Source organism: Desmodus rotundus, chromosome 2 (genome assembly GCF_022682495.2).
Source record: "Desmodus rotundus isolate HL8 chromosome 2, HLdesRot8A.1, whole genome shotgun sequence".
In the NCBI taxonomy this organism is placed as follows: Eukaryota; Metazoa; Chordata; class Mammalia; order Chiroptera; family Phyllostomidae; genus Desmodus; species Desmodus rotundus.
The window spans coordinates 21828628-21850667 of NC_071388.1; the positions used below are offsets into that span (position 1 = coordinate 21828628).

Here is a 22040-nt window from a genome sequence, read left to right on the forward strand (position 1 = left end):
TGTTATTGCAAAAGCAGAGACGTGGCAGTATCACTGCATCTGCTTTGGAGGAAACTAGGTATTGGAATCCTCAGGAATTCCAGAGACACCTCTGATTTCTTTTCCTAAAAATTTTGATAGAATTGAACTTAGTGAACTGAATTGAGGAATGAGAACTTAAGAATATTGGTTATTTTACCTTCTATGCCAAGAACATTTTTCGCCTTATTTTCTTCTGAAACTTCAAATTTCCTTATGATGTCAAGACAATAGTCCGCTGTCACATTATTCATCTACATGAAACGGAACATAAGTAGAGAACCTGAAGTTTCATGAGATATGTTTCTCTACATGAGAAAATCATACCAATTTTTTGTAGCATTCCTGATACAGTGCCAAGTGGTTAAATGAACAGCGTTTGAGGTTACTAGTGTCTTTGAAAAGTCGTCATGATCTCAAACTTCTTACATCCTTCAGATTTCAATCAGTGAAAACAGCCCTTGAGCTACTAGAAAAATATTCTCTGTGGAGCAATAAAATTAATTAAATAGAATTAATAATCAATGCAAATCCATTGCCAAAAATCCACTCACTGTAAGCTAGTAGGTTTTTGCAAAAGTGTTTTCTACACAAACACGGAAGTTTGCTAGAGATAAATATGTTGAAAAAAAAACATTCTTTACCAAAACAGTATGTCATAGATAAATCTAAATGGGTGCATGTGTGTATCTTATCAATCCTTCTAATGAATCATGAGAGTGGTCTGTCACTCCGATTCAAAAACAAAATGTTAGCAAGAAAAATGTGAGCAAAAAGCAAGATCAAGATCAGACAGCATAATGGAGATCTCTGGGGCAGGATGGCTTGTGTTCCAAACAGCTAGTTCATATTACTGACAGTGTGATCTTAAATGAGCCACTTACTTTCTCTGTGGGTGCCTTACTTATATGGTAGTTGCGAGGATTAAATGAATTACTATTTCTAAGAACAACGTGATACACCAAAGGCAGGAGTCAGCCTCAAGGTTCCTGAATGTACATTACACACTTGGTGTCACAGGGAAAAGTAAACTCTTCAGGAACAATTTCTTTAATTAAGAAGCAACATAAAGGATCAATATCCACTGAGCCCCACAGTTTAACAGTGACAGTTAGAATACTAATGAATAGGGACAGAGGAAGTTAATCTTGTGAGCCAGTATTTCATATTTCAGTACACTTCTCAAAAATTACATTATCTCAGGCTCAGTACTTATGATTTAGGAAAATCTAATTTTTCCAAACAGCCCATTTAATAGCATTTAAACTTTTTTTCAGGGGAAAAAAAGGCTCCAGTGTGCAGCTTTTTTTTTTTTTGGCCAGTCTCAAGGAGCACAGAATGCTTTCCCGCCTCACCCCATCCCCAACCAGCTGCATAACGGCTCATCCATCCTTTGTGTAAAATTTATATTTCATACTTTATTCAGATGCCTACATAACCAGACACCACCTGAAGCACCACAAACAAATGAAACCCTGCAATCTGCAAGGAACTCTACTGGCCCAGGCAGGCTTTGAGCTGCTCACTCCCGGTTTGCTATAAGCTAGACAGATTTCTCACATGCAGTCCAAAGACAAATAATCTCTCACAAACTAAAAACACTGAGCTACATTGCTATTATTCAGTTTACAAGGCCATTTGTTCAGAGATGCAGGGGCCTTGGACTAGACCCAGGTAGTTAGTCTACCAGCAGCACATGAGATCTATAAAAATAAAAATTTTTAAAAAATACAAATAAACAAGAAATGGTCATGCTGGGATGGGGCTAAATACAGATAAGCAAAAACATGTTACTAGTTCAAGACACAAAGCAGAATGTGCTAACAAAAAGCATCATATTTGAAAAGTATAAAATTGGGAAAAAATATTAGTAGGGATTGTAGGAAGCTCACAATTTTTTGGGCACTGTAAAAGAATTAATGGGCTAGAATCCTCTTTTTACCCAAAATTCAAGTATTTAGTAAAACACAGTAAAACCTCACAATAATGAGAATTGAAATATAACAGTCAATTAGCTCCTATCCTTCCCCCATCCCTGTTCTCATTTAATTAATCTTCCAATACTAAAATTCTGCATTTTACACAATTACATTTTTAGACCTCATTTTAAAAGTTACTGTATTTTGCCCAAATTTTTTAAGGAAAACTAAGGCTGCACATTATACTTGTGTATAAGGATTACAGACCACGGGTATAAGAATGGGCACAATAATCTGTGTATAATGTGCACAAAAATGTGGGTGTGCAATACACACAGCAAAATACAGTGTATCGGAGTTTCACTGTATGGATGAAGGTTCGATATAGATTAATTCTCTTTCTTGTCCGTTTTTCCCATATTTTGCTCCCCCTTTGAGACAGCTGATGAGGTGAAATAGAAACACTTCCTCCCTACTTCCCATGGAGCTCATTTTAAAGTTTTGTTCGCTCTCAGTATCTGAGCCACTCCTGTCTCCCACACTAACGATTGTTCTTACTATACAAGGCAATCGTCCCTAAAAGAACGTAAGGAAAATTTCATTTATTTTAATAATGATTATTTACATTAATGTAATGCAGTCAATATTGTGTGGTTTGTAAAGAGTTTTTACACCCAAAATCTTAAATAGTTCTTAAAACGGTCTCGTAAAGTCAGTGTTTCTATAGTGTTTCTATACAGGTGGGAAAACATGCTGGGAAAGGCTATCTCAATCAAAGTCACAAAATCAGGAAGAGGTAAAACCAAGACTCAAATTTTAAACTTCTGATTTCAAGTTCAAGCCTTTTATGTTATATCTATTCTCTTGGAGTTTTTATTTCTACTGAAAAATTGAAATGCTTACTCTGAAACTGATCATTTTTTCAATATAGCTGAAATTCTTCAATTTTAATTTCTTAACTTTCTCAATTTTTTGCAACTTTCAAATCAGTTACTATAATTCCACTTCTTTGATTATTCCACATTGAACTCCATTCTCTTTTCCTTGTTGGCTATAGTTCTATAATTTCATCTAAAGGGAAAAGAGTAACTAGTCCTCGTGTTACATACTCCGCGTCAATCTGCTTCTCTCTTTTGTTTTTGTTGTAGAAACCAAAGTCATGAATCTGTAAAATACTTGTATTCTGACACTAACCTTTTATCCCCAGAACTCTTTGCAAGTTTTCTAGCAAAGCTTTTGCAGTGAATGCAAATTTCAAAACAAAGTCAGAGGGAGTAAATAATTTTCTTACAGCTCTGATTTCCAAAACACATCAAATGCAAAAATCATAATATAATTTGCACAGAATTTTAATATTGCTAAGCTCTTTTCAATGATTTTATCAAACTAATATATCTATAAATTAAGCTAAAACTAAGATTCTTAGACTAAGCAGAACCACCCTCCCCATGCCCAGAACCACATGCCAAATGTAAAAATGCCATAATCTCTAGCTATGCCTTCTGAAATGAGTCTTTCTATTCCTACTATATTCTTAATAATTATGTAAATGATGATCTTTTCTATTTTACATACCTTAAACATTACCTATTACCTTTTTATGTGTTAGATAAAGACTTAGCTCTTTGGGGCCAGCAAAACTAACTTTCTCCCTCTACCCATCCTGCCAGCAAGATTATATCATAATTTTTATTAAATTTCTATTCACGGTGTAAACTGTTTTGTCTATGCAAACATTGAGCACTGAGTCTGCTATATAATATATTGTTTCTTTTCTCATAGAATACCTTTTTCTGATTTAACCATTTGGTTGATTTTTAATGACCCTACCACAAATTTTTACTTTATCTTCCGCATTGCAAAATTTTGCTGTGAAATCTCTGTGTGGATCTTTTTTTTTTGATATTCTCTGTGCGTGGCACTCAGTGAGCCCTGCCTGTCTAGAGATTCCTATCTTTTGGTGTTAATCCTTTTTTTTTTGGTACTATTTATATGATAATTTCCTCCCTTCCATTTCCTATCTTTTTCTATAACTTATATATATTCAGGTAGTGGACCTTCTGGATCAATCTACCAATTTCTTTATCTCTTCTCACTATTTTCCATTTCTTTGTTGTTTGTTCTACTTTCTAGATAATTCTCTCAACTGTATGTTCTAAGCTATTTATTAAGTTTAGTTTCCTGCTCTTTTCTTCCTCTGAATCTTTTCTCATAGCACCTTGCTCATACTTGGTGGCTACAGTTTTACCACTCTGATATGTTAATGTCTATTGAAAAAGGTTTCTTCCCCTGCATTGCCTCTATTTCCTCCAAGTTTCATGATCCCATTTGCTTGCCTTAGTCTCTGCACTTTATAGTAAAGAATTTCCTCAAACATGTGGTAAGCCTCAGCTATTATTTAAAACCCATTTTTAAAATTGACTATTTGAAAACATATTTAAAACCATAGCAATACAAAATTGACTGGAACTTCTATTCATGAACAGAACTTATTGACTAGTAGGCTTCACTGTGGAAATCTCTGGCCAGACTATTTGCTAGGAGACTTTTGATGTAAATATCTTCAGGGTTTTTTTCCTTGGATTGGTGTGTTAGTTTCCTAGATCTGCTATAACAAATTACCACAAACCAGAGCAGTGGTTTAAAAGAGCAGAAACTTATCTTCTCTCAGAACAAAGCGGAAAAGGGGGCAATGGGTAGAACCACCACAAAGGCATAATTCGCGGGTTTGTGTGAGATAAACGAAGTTCCCATAAGAAGAGGGCCCTACAGCATGGGAACAGAAAAGCTCTGAAAATTCCCGTGGAATTAACCATCCCCAAGCACATCTCAGCTGAAAGCACTGCATGAATATAAATCTGCTCTTGTCTTATCCGTGGAGACAGTCTTTGCTCTTAATTAATAGCTAGGAGGTTTCTCAAGCTATAAGAGTGCTTCAATATTTCTGCCTAATCCCATTCCAAAATATAACCAGCAAATACTCCGACAACCCGTGAACCCTATTTAAAGCAACCCTCAGGCAAAAAACCTAGTTCAGACAAACCATTCATGCTGTGTTGTCTGTCTAACCAGCATGAGCTGATTTCACAAAGGCTGCAACAGTATTGGGTGAACAATAAAGTATGCGTTTCATTTCTTCTGAAGGAATTGAGTGGATTAACCCAAAATGAAAAGGTGGGAGATGGAAATCCTGGAAATTATGTAATAATTATAATTCACAGAAAATACTGTTTGAAATAAAATTAAGAAATATTGATTGAAAAAGAAATAAAAATATCTATCTTCTCTTCCTCTCTCCTTAATCCTTAAGAAAAAAAGAGAAAAAAGAAAAGAGTTAGAGGCTTGATAAGAAAAGTTGTCAAGAAGGATGGAGGAATTCAATCAAATGATCTCTCCTGAACCAAAAATCTCTAAAGGATTGAACACAAAACACATACAGCCCCAGGGCCAAGTTATGGACAGGAATCTAGACGGGAGTTGGGCTGTGTTTTAGCGAACACCAGGGGAAAAGACATGAATCAAAAATCTCACACAGCCCCAGTCCTGTGGAGCCACAGGCCGGTGGATGTCCATGACCACTGTCTGTGAATGCAAGGGAAGCTTCAGCCATGTGGCTTCTTGTTTAACTGGCACTTCTTCAAGGACATAAAAGAATGATAATTTTTTAAATACATGCATATTTTAAGGATGAAAGTCCTAATCAAACAGTACTTGGACCTGTCAAAGGCATAAACACAATTTTCAGAGATCTTCGGTGAAATGAGAATCTGACCCAGATGAAACATACAAATTACCATTCATTACTTCGTGGAAAAATATGCATATCCATACTCAACATTTTTAAGGTAAAAAATTATGTGTCTTCTACTTATCACTCCCTCTTTTAAAAAACTGCTGTAAACACGTTTTAAACTACACACAGATAAGATTTTTTTTAAATTGCGGTTTCCACCTCCACCCTAAATTTAAACTATATCTACATCCAATCCCAAGAGAAACCCATGTATCTTTGACAAACACTTTCAAGTCAACATTCAACTTCAGTCTAATAATACCTTTTGTTCCACCTTCAAAAACTGAGCCAGTTCTTCCACAGTTAGGTGATCTTTCTTGTCACTGTAGCTCAAGAGCAACAAATAAAGGTCTCGTCTCAATGACATCATTTTGTAAAAAACACAGAACTCTTCAAATGTCAAAGTTCCCTGATTCTCATCTGTATCAGCTTCCTGAAAGAGGCATATTAGAAACAAGGCAGTGTTGAGGGTTTGAAACAGGAAATTCAGTACTAACTCAGTACTGGGAGGTAACATTTACTCTAAAGAGGACATATACATTTCACGAATAGTAAGCACACATGGATCAATTTAAAATTGGCTATATCTGAGGCCGAAAAGAATCAAGCTTATGAAAACTAATTTATCTCATCACAATAAACTCATAGATTAACAAAGAAAGCTGGAAAAAACTGTCTGGAAACATTATACATTTCTAAATAGGAAATGAAGCATACAGAATTGAACAACATTTGCCACATATTAAAATCTGTGTGATGAACTTAAGCAGTATTTAGAGGAAACTTGAACTTTTCGATTTATTTGAAAACAAGGTAGATTTAAAACAGAGAAGTTAATAATGTTGAATCTACTATCTGGAAAAAAATTAAGCTAAGGAAAATAGAAGGAAAAAATTATTTTAAAAAGCAGAAAGCAATGAAATAGAAAACAAATGGATATAACATACCAAAGGTGAACAGTTAAATCAAAATTAGCCCTGGATGGTGTGGCTCAGTGGATTGAGCTCTGGCCTGTGAACCAAAGCGTCACCAGTTCGATTCCCACTCAGGGTACATGGCTGGGTTGAGGGCCAGGTCCCCAGTAGGGGGTGCGCAAGAGGCAACTACACATTGATACTTCTCTCCCTCCCTTTCTTTCTCCCTCCCCTGCCCTCTCTCTAAAAATAAATAGATAAGTCTTTTTTTAAAAAACCTGATCTGTTGAAGAAACTAATAAAAAAGACAAACTCTTGGAGAAGACTAATAAAAAACAAAAGAGAAAAGATATATTTAACACATGACAAAAATACCAGTCTCTCATCACCTTCTGAACTGCACTTCAATCACATACGGTTTTTACCTATAATAGAATCTGTTAATTCTGCGCAGGCATCTCAGTGCCATTACAGCCATCAGCATCACTGGTACCTCCCTGCCTTTCCTCGCGGACGTTTGAAAATTCCATCTGCACTGATTTGTAGTTCAAAATATTTGTTTCCAGCAATTATTGAGCAAGAATCTTTCATCATGTATCTTCCTTCTGATTGTCTGGATTCATCATAAAACCATAAAACTGTTGGAAATATATTACAGACAACAAACCCATTTATAAGACCTTCTTCATTCTAACTGTACACAGTTGTAACTGAACAAAAACTGACAAGGAATCAATGACATTTTGAAATGTGTGGATTTTGCGAAGTATAGTCAGCTGTTATGTGATTTTAAACATAGAATGGAAAGTCAAAATGCATATAAATATCTTTTTAAACTTCACCAATTTGGGGTCAATTGTGAGCAAAAACCTTGACCAATATTTAATCAGTCTCTTTGTGAGGCTGATTGCTATTGCCTTCTGTCATTTTAAAGATAGAGACAGATTGGTCCACAGAATAGCTGCATTTTGGTGTTTGAGGCTCCTGATTGTAGAGTCTTTGCATCCTAAGAAATTAGATCTAATGTTCATATTTCTTTCATAACTTTGTTTCAAAATCTCTAAGCCTGGATACAGAGATGAAAGATTTTTCAAAACGTCCTTGTAAATGCCTAAAAAATTAAGAATAGTAAAACTGAGTATCAAAGACTTCAAAAGAAGCTATCTATACATTAAAAGATTATTTTTTTTAAAAAAATCAGCTCAATCTCTGGGGTTCTTCTGTAGCATATCTCACTCCTTCCTCTTGTTTCCTTCAAAAATTAGTCAAAGAAAATTCTAGGAAAACTTGAATATCTTTACCAGAAAATAGTTTAAATAAAGAGGGGGAGAGAATGTTCCTGAAACAATACTAAGATCCTTGGCTCCATCACTCCACCACAAGGACTTATAGAACTCTCCGGAAGCAAGGCAGTAGTCATGTTCCACATGCAACAGGCCCAACAGCTTCCCCACTCACTTCTGGCTGGGTAAGTCTTTAAATTGTCATAAAAAGAGGCTCAATGCTTCCTTAAAACTTCTCTGTAGGATTTACTTTGAACCCATAGATGTTTGACATACACATTTCCTGGTTCACCCTCTAAAATGTTTGCTTGGTGCCTTAGAGACAAAAGGTGCCTGAAGGGCGAAAATACAGAAGTAAAACGAGTTCAGTATCTTCTGTTTCTTCCTTATCATCCAAAAAGTACCCAGAAAATCATTGTTTGTGTAGGTACAAACTTTACCGTCCTCTTTAAACTTGGCCTCTCTGATGTAATCAGCAGCTACTCCTTCAGTCCTATGAACACCTCCTGTGGAAAGGATCAGATGTGGAGTGGGGCTCACAACAGGACGAAAGTGAGATGTTGCCGAGAGAGAGCCAGGGACACAGCAAAGCTTTTCACACAGTTTCAAGACAATTCCCTCTGTATTGGACAGCTCATTTCCCCTCCAAAGTCCCTCACTCCATCTCTGCAGTTCCTTGTATGGCATATGAGGGAAGACCTCCCCAAAACCAGAATTGTCTTCTGGAGGGTGGGCCCCTTGTAGCACAGGCTTCCCACACTAGGTGAGTGTTCTAGGAACCCATCTGTATCAGTATACCAGCTGGCATTGTTGTGAGAGGCTGTGTTCAGCTTTGGTGAATTTTTTTTGAAGACGTTTTCAATGCATTTACCCCTTTCATGGTGGGTGATTTATGAGCATAGCTGCCTACACAGCACTAAGAGTTTAGCAGTGTTTTAGCAAAAATGGCATGAGCCCCGAACTGCACCCTTTCTATTCATTGGTCCCGCCCTGTCCCTGGATGAAAAAAGTCCTCAAAGGGAAACTTTTTGCTGATGTGGAAGAGGTGAAACAAAAAACATCAGATGCACTAAAAGGCATCAAAATCGACAAGTTCAAAAATTAGGGTTTTTTAAAAGACTTTATTCGTTTATTTTCTGAGAGAGGGAAAGGGAGGGAGAAGGAGAGGGAGAGAAACATCAATGTGAGAGAAAAAGATTGTATTGGTTGCCTCCACACACCCCAAACAGGGACCCCACCTACAACCCAGGCATGTGCCCTCCCCAGAAACCAAACCCGTGACCCTTCTGTTCACTGGCCAGTGTTCAATCCACTGAGCCACACCAGCCAGGGCTCAAAAACTGTTTTGAGCAGTGGAAACAGGTTTATTGCAGCAAATGGAGAGTACTGTGACAGTGACTGAAGCTTAAACAGGTAAGAATACACAATTTTTTATAAGTATGATAAATTCCAGGATTTGGGGGGTGCCCCCTCATATATCATCCCTTCCATTTCTTTCCATCCTCTCGTGTTGTTCTCCAGCACAATGGGACCAAGTTCCCCACAGTGCAGACCATCTCCAGCCAAGAGCTTCCAACGGCAGGACCACTATAAGAGGTCCAGATGGAAGCCAGCCTGCATCTTCTACTCATTGTTGCAACTCACCCCTCACGCTGGTCTGCCCTTACCACCTGTAAGAGCAAGTGGTTAGAAAACAAAGAGAGCACAAACATTACACATCATAAAATATCACCCCTATACTCATAGGGGACCCAGGTCTCAAACCCCGGTACAAAATATCACCTACCTAGTCACTTCGAAAATCATTGCAAAACATAAATGTGCATACAATTTGCCTCCAAATAAGAGCCTTTCCTAAACTGCTATTCTAGTAATTACAAATCATCTAACATTGTCTTCACACCAAGTTAAACTTAGTGGAGCTGACTTCAGCACCTAAGACCAAGGACTACGTAAAGGCTCAGCTGGGTGCCACAGAGTAAGTTTGGGCCCAAGGGTCTTCTTCAACAACTTACCAACAGGGCAAGTGCATCTCATCCAATACCAACAAGCAGTTGAATGAACTTTTAGAGAGCTCCCTAAATGGCAGGACTCATATACCACTTCTAAGCCCCATGGGTTCTGCACCTTAAACTCATCTGAAACAAAACCCATCTGAAACCCTCTCAAGGATTCCAGGAAGTCCTATTTTTTCACGTCTTTTTTCTGACCCTCACAACAGGCTGTGATGAAGACAGTGTGACCGTCCTCTCTGAGAGACCTGATCGAGTTTACTCCATCACTGGTCGGGTAAAGTGCTCATTATCTCTCTCGAAAACAGCAACAAAACGAAAAGGCATTTTAGGAAGAGAAATTATGAATGCATAAGTTTTTTTCTTGATGAAACAAAATACCTCTCTTCATCAAAGAAAAGTAAAGCAATACACAGCAGATCATATTAGCTTCCAACAAAACAAAAAATAGCCTTTTGAAATTTCTAAGTATATATACCAATAACCATTAACGTGGACTTTACCTCAGGCCAACCAGACTGTGAAAACGTACCTGAAACATTTGTCTGACTTTTCTCCGGGGTAGGTTGACATTTAGTTTATGCATCAACTGGTGTATCTCTTCAATATTCAATAAGCCGTCTCCATTCTTATCAGCTTCCTCAAAGGTCTGTTTCACCCACATGCAGAAACGTCAAGAAGAACACTTGTATTTTCACGAAATAAAGACTGCTCTTTCCCAGAATACTCACAAGGAAATGTATCATCAACACTGAACTTGAGAATAAATTCCTTTGAGGCAGCCCTGCAATCCACAGGCTCTTAGTGAGCTGCCACAGTGATGGCAGAGGAAATGGGGGGGCGGGGGCGCACAAACAGGCATTCCCTTCCCCGTGAAAGGAGCCAAACCATGCTATTTTAAGAGGTTCTTCAACTCCAACACCATTACCCACTCTGTGAAAGCATCTTTCCGATGTGATGAAACCGCAAGCATTCCAAAGTTAGTCATGCCTTCTCCCTCTATGACCTTTCACCCAGTGGCCTCTTCACCTTCGCAGTACCCCGTGCTACACGAACTTTTCAATTCCCTTTCCTCAGTTCCACTCCCACACTGAGGAATTTAGACTGTTATCTCTTTACTGTTCACCTGAGGGTATAAACTGAAGAAGAGGGAGAAGTTTGGTAAGATTAGTAAGGAACCCAGGTCTCATGCGACTTAGTCCAGCACTCACCTCTCCTTCTGTGAAGGCCTTTCATGGTTCTTGCCTAATAGCCCAAAACGTCTAGATCAAGGGCAGTAATGTGAACTACAGGCCTGATATGCTAGAAGTTGCCCTCAAAGTTCAGGTATGATAGTAGGTGACTTGTAACTGTGAAGCTGAGTTCGTATACAAAGGATTTACATCACGTGAACTGAGATTTTAAAAGACCCTCAGGAGGATAAGTATTGCATTGTTTTACATAGCGGAAAAGCAGCATAAATGTTAAAAATGGATGAGTTGAAAATTCCAAGTTTAAGCAAAGCATTTTTAGCAATGGATGATTTGTAGTTGTGGGGAAATAAATTATAGAAACAGGAGCTGTGTGTGCACCTAGAAAACCAAACTGAGCATCAAAATTTGAAGGGTGATAAAGAGAAAAGAAATGAAGGTGATGAAAAGAAAGCAGAGAATCAAAGAGGCAAAAGGCATAGGCTTACAACCAAGAAACGGAAGAATGGGAGTAGGCCAGAAGAAGGAGTCAATGTTTGCTTATCGAGCAGGGAACATCATATTGGAAGACTTTCATTTTAAGTCAAAATATTAACTGATCGCCCAGTGGCAACAGCTCATTTACATTTCTGAAGTGATTCAATTTATGATTGTAGGAAACTGTATATTAGAAAGTAAAAACAAGAAAGTTAGTCTTGTGTCTTCTAAAGTTAAATAGAGGTGATTTTCAGATTACGAATACCTTGTTCACATTATGTTCCCTTTACAACATTCAAAACTAAACTGCCCAGTTCTTTCAAGTTCAACTTTTCCTCAGGGAGTTCAGGCAGGACCTCATTATACACGACACCTGGAAGGTAAAGGGGGACCCAGGACTATGGGGACAAAAACAGAAGAATCCAAAGAGTAAAACATTTGGGCCAATTACTAGTAAGTAACTACATCTCATTTTTTCTTCTTTTTTCTGGGCATGCTGCGTCCATTCCATGAGTTCCATTTCTTTTGACTGTGGCTAATGTTCTGTGCCCCTCAAGATATTTAGCCAGAGCCAATGACAGCAATGTTTTCATCCTTTTATTCTACAGCTCTTTACCAAAGCCTGTTAAAGACTTCTCCAGAGAAGAGGCAAGGATAAGCAGACCCTAATTATGAATATTATGCAGATACAACCCTTTGAGGGAGGGCCTGTGTCAGCAAGGCCTTCAGTGTGAGCACACAAGTTGGCCTTGACTGTTGGTTTAGGGAATACAGAACCGGTGAGACAGAAACAGAGGGAGAATCAGACCAAGAAACACACACGAGTTCTGGTGCTATGCTGACCAGGCCCTGTGACCATGAGTCATTTATGTCGCTTCTTGGGGCTTCCATTTCTTCATCTATAATGTCAGTGAGCTCAACTAGATGACCTTGAAGTCCCTTTCAACTCTAAGATTCTATGAAAGGAAAACCATTCTCTCCAGTAACAGTACACATGGTATAAGATACAATTACATGTTAAAGTACTCGGGTATCTCAAAATTGTTCTTTATAATTAAGACATGAGTGATCAGGAAAGCCCTGAATTAATCATTAATAGCTATATACATAGAAATTTAAGAATAGAAATAGTTATACTGCAAAGAAAAACTTAGAAGTTAAAAAATGAATGCAAAATATGGCCTAGTATTATCTATCAAAACATTATAGGAGAATGTAAATCCCTGAAAAATATTTAGTATGGGGTGGGGAAACTTTTAGGGTAAAAGGCCACAGTAAATATTTTAGGCTTGGAAGGCCATGTGGTCTCAACTGCATCTATCCATTTTTAAATAAAAGCAGCCATACACAATACAAAAATGAACTGGCATGGTTATGTTCCAATAAAACTTTATTTATGGACACTGCTATTTGGATTTCATACAATGTTATGTCATACCATGTCCTTTGTATGATTTTTTCCAACCATTGAAAACCCATTCTTAGCTCAGGGGCCCATATAAAAATAGACGGTGTGCCAAATTTGCCCTGCAGGCTTTAGTTTTCAGGGCCCCTCCTTTACAAGGAAGGTGTAAGGCTTCAATTTACAGCATCCATAGGGCCTACCTACCGTCTTCTAGGGTACTTTCCCTCGCGGTAAGGTGGGGGAATGAAGGAGGCAAGGATCTGATGAAGAAAAATGCTGAGACCAGGTGCCCCGGCCATCATTTTTACATGCTGGGCTGCTGAGATTCCAGACTGGAATTTATCAAATAGGACAACAAAAGATTTGCCTGCCCTCACCTCTCTTAAGCAATAACAACAGAGCCCTTATTTATAAAGTGCTTGATGTGTGCTAGACAGTGTTCTAGGCGCTTTGTGCACACCGGCTCAACTGATCTTCGCACACCTACACGGCCGGCGCTGTTCTCATCGTCACTGCCACGTTACAGCCGAAGACTCTGAGGCTAAGAGCTTATGTAACTAAGCCAAAGCTACACCCGGCAGAGTTCAGGGCTGGAACCCAGCACCAGTCTGAGTCCTTCACCACAACACCGTACTGCTTCTGATATTAATAGGTGTGGGTACCGCATCTACCTCCAAGTCAACATGTTCACACTGCAGAAGTAGCTTGACACACTTTACACTGGATGAATTTTTTTCATACAGCCATTTAAGATTCATTATTCTCATTATTCGTTAACTGTTGAAGTTTTCAGGCCTAACTGAAATGTAATAATCATGAACATTCCAAATCTGTTCTCCCAGTTAATGTAATTAAATGTATGTCCAATTAAGAATGCCATGCTAGCATTAAGATAGTATCTAAAACCCTATCAAATTATGACAAATCTGTACGAGAATCTTTCCCCAACTCAAATTACATTCCCTGTTTTTGACATCAGCTTCCTTGTTATCATTCATTAATTTCCTCTTTCTTTTTCTCTCCTCACATGAATATCAGCCGCTTCTATATTTTTTAACTGTTCTTCTGTGTAGTTCTGGGTACACCTTCTTTCCAGGTAGCATATTTTCAGAATATAAAATCACTCAGTTATCAACTGGTTAATTCAAATATGAAAATTTTCTCTTGCCAGTAAACATGGACAAAGAAATGAGATTCGAAAAACTATTGCCTAAACTGGTGTCAATTCAAATTAGAGTATTATAAATTTAGGATGTTCACTGTAATCCCCATGATAACCATAGGACACGTGCAAAAGAAAATGAGAAATAATTTAAACATTTAACTGCAAAAATATCAACTGAAGACAAAAGCAGATAAGAATGTAGAAAATGAGGGAGAGAAAAGCTAAGGCACACTGAAAAGAAATAGCACAATGACAGAAGTTCCTCCGTATCAGGAATTACTTCAAATACAAATGGACAAAACTCTTCAGTCAAAAGACAGAGACTGGCATGGGTAGAAACACACAACCCAATTATACGCTGTGTACACAAGATGCACTTGAGATCCAGAGACAAACAGACTGCAGATGAAAAGGTAGGGGAAAGACTTTCTTTGTAAATAGTAAGCAAAAGAGAGCAGTGGCGGCTATAGTAATGAGAAAAGGTTGTAAGAACTAAAAAAGGACATTATATGTTCATAAAAGTTCTAACAGAGCAAAAAGACATAACAATTATAAATATTTATGCATTTAATGACAGACCATCAAAATATATGAAGCAAAAATGACAAAATTGAAAAAAATAAATAGTTCTCAATACCCTACTCACAATAATGGATAGAACAACCAGACAGAAGATAAGTAAAGAAAGAAGGGACTTAAACAACACAATAAGCCACCTAGATCTCCCAGACACACACGACAGTCGGTACAACGGTAACGATATACGAGTTCTACTCAAGTGCACGTGGGACACTTTCCACAACAGACCATATTTTAGGCCACAATTTAAGTCTTTAAATTTAAAAAGATAGATATCATACAAAGCATCTTTTCTGAACACAATGGGATAAAGTTAGAAATCAGTATAAAAGGAAATCTGACCAAAAAACCCTTACAAAATTATGGAACTTAAATAACACACTCTTAAACAACCAAGAGATCAAAGCAGAAATCACAGGGGAAATTAGAAAATTTTTACAGAGCAATAAAAACACAATGTATCAAAACTTATGAGAATACAATGAAAGCATTGTAAAGGGTAAATTTATAGCTATAAATGATTATATTACAAAACAAAAAAGATCTCAAGCAAAAACCTAACTTTGCAACCTAAAGAAGTAGGGGGGGGAAAACTAACTAAACCCAAGACTAGCAGAAGGGAGGAAATAAGAAGGGTTAGTGCAGAGATAAATGAAATAGAGAATAGAAAAGCAATAGAAAAAAATCAATGAAATCAAAAGTTGGTTCTTCAAAAATATCAACAAAATTGGCAAACCTTAAGCTAGATGGTCTAAGAAAAAATAGCAGACTCAAATTATTAAAATCAGAAATGAAAATAGGAACATGACTACTAATTCTACAGAAATAAAAAATACGAGAGTACTGTGAACAATTGTACGCCAATGAAACCTACCACATATAATCACAAAAAATAGAAATAGATCTATAACTAGTATGGAGATTAAACCAATAATCAAAAATTTCTTAACAAAGAAAAGCCCTGAACTTGATGGCTTCACTGGTGAATTCTACCAAACATTTAAAAAATTAATACCAAGATTCTTAATTTTTCCTAAAAATTGGAGAGAAGGTAACACTTCCTAATTCATTCTGTGAGTCCAGCATTACTCCGACGCCAAAGCCAGACAAGACACTACGAGAAAACTACAGAGCAATTTCTCTTATTATTATTGATTTTTTTAAAAACTCAGCAAAATACCAGCAAATACAATTCTGCAGCACAGTAAAAGGATTATATAGCATGAGCAGGTTGGGTTTATTCCTGAGATACAAGGATGATGCAACGAGCAAGAATCAATTGATGCAATACACCAGATCAATATAATGAGGGGAAAAAACAAACAACTCAATTGATGCTGAAAAAGTATTTGACAAAATTCAACACCCTTCGTGGTAAAAAACACTCAACAAAATAGGAATTAAAAAGTACTTCAATATAATAAAGCCATATATGAAAAATCCACAACAAACATCATATTCAATAGTGAAAGAATGAAAACTTATCCTTTAAGATCAGGAACAAGACAAGGATGCCTGCTTTCCTCCAACATACTATTATTTCTATTCAACGTACTGGACATTCTAGCCAGAGAAATTAAGCAAGAAAAATACATTTTAAAACTATCGAAATCGCAAAGCAAGAAATAAAATTATCTTTGTTTGCGGATGATATAACCTCTTATGTAGTAAACCCCAAAGAGTCCATAAAAGAAAAAGGTGTTAAAGCTTTTTAATACAAGAATTTAGCAGAGTACCAAGATACAAAGTCAACATACAAATCAGTTGTATTTCCATATGCAATTGGAAAAGTAAATTATAAAAACAAATCCATTTACAATAGCATTAAGAAGAATAAAATACATAAGAATTAACCAAGGAGGTGAAAGTTGTACAATGAAAATGACAAAACATTGCCAAATAAATTAAAGATGACATAAATCAATGGGAAACATCCCATGTTCATGAATTGGGGACAGTAGTGTTAAAATGTCAATACTACCCAAAGCAATCTACAAATTCACTGCAATCCCTATCAGAATCCCATAACATTTTTTGCAAAAATAGATAACCCTGTCCTAAAATTCATTTTGACCCTCAATGGACCTTGAACAGTCAAAAAATCTTGAAAAAGAGGAATAAAACTGGAGGACTACAAAGTTCCTGATTTCAAAACTTACTACAAAGCTCCAGCAATCAAAATAGTGTGGTACTGGCATAAAGACAAACCCACAGAGCAATGGAATAAAATACACAGCCCAGAAAGAAACTGTCATATATATGGTCAAATGATATTTGACAATGGTGGCAGGACAATTTAATTAGAAAAGAAATGGTACTGAAAAAAATGGATATCAACATTTAAATGAGTGAAGCTGGACCCTTACCTAACACTACATACAAAAATTAACTCAAAATAAATTAAGGACCTAAATGTAAGACCTAAAACAATAAAACTCTTGGAAGAAAACAGTACAAAAGCTTCACGACACTGGATTTGGCAATGATTTCTTAGATATGATACCAAAGGCACAGGTAACAAAAGAAAACATAGACAAATGGAACTTTATGACAACTTTAAAAATTTATACATCCAAGGACATTATCAACAGAGTAATAAGACAATCCACAGAATGAAAGAAAATATTTGAAAATCATACCTGATAAGGGATTCATATCCAGACTACATAGAAATCTCCTAAAACTTAATAACAAAAACAAAAGCCAGCCTGCTTCAACAATGGATATAGAACTTGAGCAGCCATTTTTCCAAAGATATTATATGAATGGGCAACAAGCACATGAAAGGATGCTAAACTAACATCACTATTATTAGGGAAATGCAATCAAAACTAATACAATAGCAGACCACCTCATACATATTAGAATGACTACTATCAAAAGAACAAAAAACAAGTGTGGAGGATGTGGAGAAATTGGAACATTTGTGCACTGTTGGTGGGCATGTGACATGGTACAGCTGCTGGGGGAAACAGTATGGCAGTTCCTCAAAAAATTAAAAATATACACAGAATTCACAAAGGGAAGGCAACACGCTGAGGATGGCAGAACCTAGGTCTCTGTGATATCACTGAGCCACATATGAACCAACCCTGTAACTGCCCCATCTCAGATCTCTTGCTGATGAAAAATAAATATTCTGTATTGTTTATGTCAACATTAAACAATACCAACATCAACAATATTGGTATGGTTGTGTGGTTGCAACACAAAGCATTCTCACTGATTCGGTTTGTTTGTTTTCTTACCAAACGTTAAGAAGGAGCAAACAAACAGAATAAAGCCCAGAAAGTTAGTTCCTGTGTCTGTGTTTTGTTCACTGATGAATCCCGGTTGCATTTTATCTGCATGCTGAGAGTATTGATGGAAACATCATGGCTCATCAGCTCAGGCACTCGTACTGTCAAAACCCTTTCGTGGGCTGAGTATTTCCGCTGTGCTTCAACCACACCCCAGGTGAGGGATTACAGCTGGAGCAGTATAAATTTATCACCACTCTGGGCAAAAAATGAAGGCATGCATTCCAATGACAGCGAGGAAGTGGTACTACTCCCTGCATGGACAGGGTCACATGCGGTTTAAGGCCATTCAAAGTGTGCGGAAAGAAACCAGAGCAGTCTAACACCCTCACTTCATAGCTGAGAAAATTGAAGCCAGACAGCCATGTCATGTGCCCAGCTCCATCCCAGCAGGAGAGGCGGCTGTCAGACCAAGCACATTAATCTTTTATCTCGTCAGTGCTGCAGGACCACAAGAACGGGTTAAATCAAGAATGAGACTCAGCCTACAGTGTCTCAAGCAATTTAGAGAGGGTAAATGTTATTAAGTAAAAAATAACTTCCCCTGAGTACCAATCCGTTCAGTTTGCAAACCAGAAGTTAGAAAAGAGAAAAAGAAAAGAGGAAGAAGCTAAGTGCCTGGTACATAATTGGAACTCAGAAAGTATTTGTTAAGCTAAACTGACTATAATAAAGCAGGATTGCTCTCTAATACAAATAAATGCTTTCCTGGTTACCTCATCTCCCTTAGGAATCTACATTTGGATATTTCTCAGTCTCTTCTGAAGAAGGCTGCTCCTGAGTTCACATAAGCTTATTTCTATATGTTTCATCCATACATTTACTTCGAGTGAGAGTGAGGAGGGGACAGAAGGAGACTAGAGACAAAAGGGACTAGGGGTAAAGAAAGAAAAAAATTGGGGGGAAAATATATGGTACACACACACACCACACCCATACACACGCCATTCCACACAGAGCTCAAAAATAAAGTTCTAGGAAGGATATTGGTCATGAGTCCTTTGCCTTTTGGCAAGGGAATCTTCATCGCTGATGCCAGCCATCAGGTACTTGAGGCCTGTGATCCAGGTGCGGGCCTCCTCGGGGTTGGAGGTGATGAGGTCCAGGGACTCCATGTGGTTACCATGGTAGATGGTAAAGCAGCAGCTGGGGTCAAAGTTCCCCTCAGCTTGTTTGTGGAATATTTCCGACTGCCGCCCCTCGGCAACTTTGTAAATGGAGTCGATAAGTACTGTAAGGGAAGTGGAGGTATGTACACAGATTAAGAACAAAGAGAAGCAAAAATCATTTTAAAGTTTTCAAAATAAGCATGAACCAATTCATTGTCTGTGAGTTGTTTTTAAGTCCAAATGTGAAATGCAAGCCCTATCTCTACATGAGACTTGACCTTTCCGGGCAGTCTGGACACTCCCTCCCAGGCATTGAGTCAGGATGGGTTGAAGTTTATGATAAAATGATAGATACACCCAGTAGGGCAAGAAAGGTCTAGGTAGAAAAGGGAGCTAATGAATATATCAAAATACATATTTATACAGGGAAAACGTACAAAGACCTAGAGCCTACTTTGGTGTTTTAAATATGCATGAGAAGATAGAAAATTCAAAGGAAAAAATGTTTAGTGGTAACCAAATAGCACAGTTAAAAGTGGTTGGCATTTACGGTGTGAATGTTATTATGGGGAAGGTAGAGCGAGGCTTAGAGAGATAGAGAGGCACAAGGTGGCCTCGCAGGGCAAGAGGCAGAAAGATACTGAAACCTAAGGTCACTCCAGGGCTGAACAGGCCAATTACGCTGGGCTGCAAAGCTCAAGAGGGAGAGTAGTAACAGGAGATAGCTGGAAGGGTAGTTTGGGGAGCCTACAATAACAGACGAGAGATTAGCACCCTTCAGGCAGTGGAGCAGCACAGAATGTTTGGACCAGAGAAGAACTGCAGGGAATATTACTTTAAACTAAAAGAGTATTTTTATTGCTCCCTTGTTTTTAAGCAAGAATTGGAAGAGTTGCACATCTTATTGATCGTCCAAGTACGCCATCCACTTCTCCCCTCTGCCTTAATGCCCAGTCCAATTTTCTTCTGATATCAACTCATCCCCTACAGGACTCAGGAAAATGAGCCTGAGCTCAGCCCCAGGGCAAATTCTGGTGGGTCTCAGCCATTGCAGTTTCCCATTCCTATTTTTTAACGGTAGATTCAGATGTGGAAATGCAACCCAGTTCTAACCAAGGAGAGCTGGGGCAATGTGCCTTGAGGGGAAGGTCTAGAAAGAGGTTCTTCTCTCCTAAAAAGGAAGTACCCAAAGAGGAGGTGCCCGTCTGCCTCTTCGCTGTTATATCAGGCTGTGAGGCCCACACCAGCTGAAGTCACGTTGCTGCCGCCTTGATTACAAAGCCATCGCACAAGGGACAGGGCCAAGAGCACTCAGGAAAACAGAGCTAGAGACCCAGGGTCCCTTGTCTGGAGCCTGCCAATCTCTGAGTTTCTTGTGATATGAGATAATAAATGTGTTTATCACATAAGCCTAATCTGGTCAAGGTCTTCTGTTACTTAAAGGGGAAAGCACCTTAACTGATCAAAGCAGAAGAAACTAGCAAAATGGAGATTGGCTAGGAGACTTCGCAATAGGCCACCAGGAAGGTGAAGAGACCCTGGACAAGGAAGGAGCAGGTGAGAGAGACATTACAGGAGAGCCCACCCAGATGCGGTGCTGAGTGTGGAAGGTGTGAGAGAGAGACTTTAACTAGGAGCCAGATCAAAGCTATTTTACTTGATTCCATTAAAACAATTAATCAAGTCAACTGTGCTCAGAATATAGCAAAACACTTTCACTTTCATTGGATTTATTACATCCCTAAACTTTCATAGGAAAAGTAAAAGACCTCAGGCTGTATCATCTCATATCCCAAGTTAAAGCTATGTATGTATATTATGTCTCCGACATGGGAAATATTAATATTCACAGTATTTATGAACAAGAAAACTTTTATGGATTTAAAGTCCCCAAAAGATTTTAAAAAGGAATAATGATCATTACTTATTCTGCCTCTCCACACCCTTTAACAGTTGACACCAAAACTTGCAAAAAATATGGAAGCTCCACAGATCTGAAGCTTCCACAGAACCCACTATAACCCATGTGTTACTGTGTTAGGCCATGCAAAGTTCAAAGGTGGATCTTACTTTTGGCCTTCTCACTCTTCCTGGAGGGTCTCCATCGGAGGCGGGTCCGGTGCTCATCCAGGTAAAAGAGCCGGACAAGCCCTTTGGTCCCACGCTTCAGTTTGATCATCTGTGTCCCGGACTGCATTACACTCATGCATCTTTCAACTGAAAGAGATCAGAGCACATTCAGCCTTCACACAATGCACGTGCACATTGGTGATCAGAGACCTCACTGTCAAATAAAACCTCTGATTTACCCCGAAAGACACCCAGGACCAGAAGACAAATTTGCTACAGGGACTCTGGAAAGAGCTGTTAAGGAATTGATTGATCAGGCTTAAGCCAGGAAACAGCCTTCCTTACTGAAATAAACATCCACGTCCAGGTAAATGATGCATTACTATTGCACAGAGCCATCTTGCCTTCTAGCTGGCAACACACTTTTGTGGTATGCGACTAATGATCATTTGCTACTTGGACTTATGTTCATAAAGCTAGGTCTCAGACTTCACGTTATACCTTGTGAGTTTCTGCACAGCCAGCTATCAAGGCATCTTATGATAATGCTTTAAAATGCAATCACCAGAAACATAATTGGCCAAATGTTTCAACAATTGTTGGAGTTGGATGATGGCTACCTATGGGTTCATACGATTATAATTGTATGTGCTTGCCAATAACTAAATATGTATCATTTTTAAAATGTAATTTAACAATCACGTTTTCACAAATGAACATAAAACTTTTTTTTTAACTTCCCGGCATCAATTCCCTCCTCCTTTTCCTGCCAAAAGCATTCTGGTTATTCTTTGGGTCATTCATTTT

At 38.1% G+C, this 22040-nt stretch overlaps 1 protein-coding gene across 1 annotated transcript in view; it reads right to left on the bottom strand.

Annotated features, from left to right (window-relative positions):
* The window catches only part of PLCH1 (phospholipase C eta 1), a 171845-nt gene that overhangs the window by 51815 nt on the left and 97990 nt on the right, over positions 1-22040 (bottom strand). Inside the window, exons 3-7 of the mRNA XM_045197138.3 lie at positions 21234-21380; positions 19042-19285; positions 10472-10601; positions 5993-6163; positions 179-272 (exon numbers count right to left, since the gene is read on the bottom strand). Coding sequence (XP_045053073.2) covers positions 179-272; positions 5993-6163; positions 10472-10601; positions 19042-19285; positions 21234-21380 — 786 coding nt within the window. The remainder of the gene's footprint in view (positions 1-178; positions 273-5992; positions 6164-10471; positions 10602-19041; positions 19286-21233; positions 21381-22040) is intronic.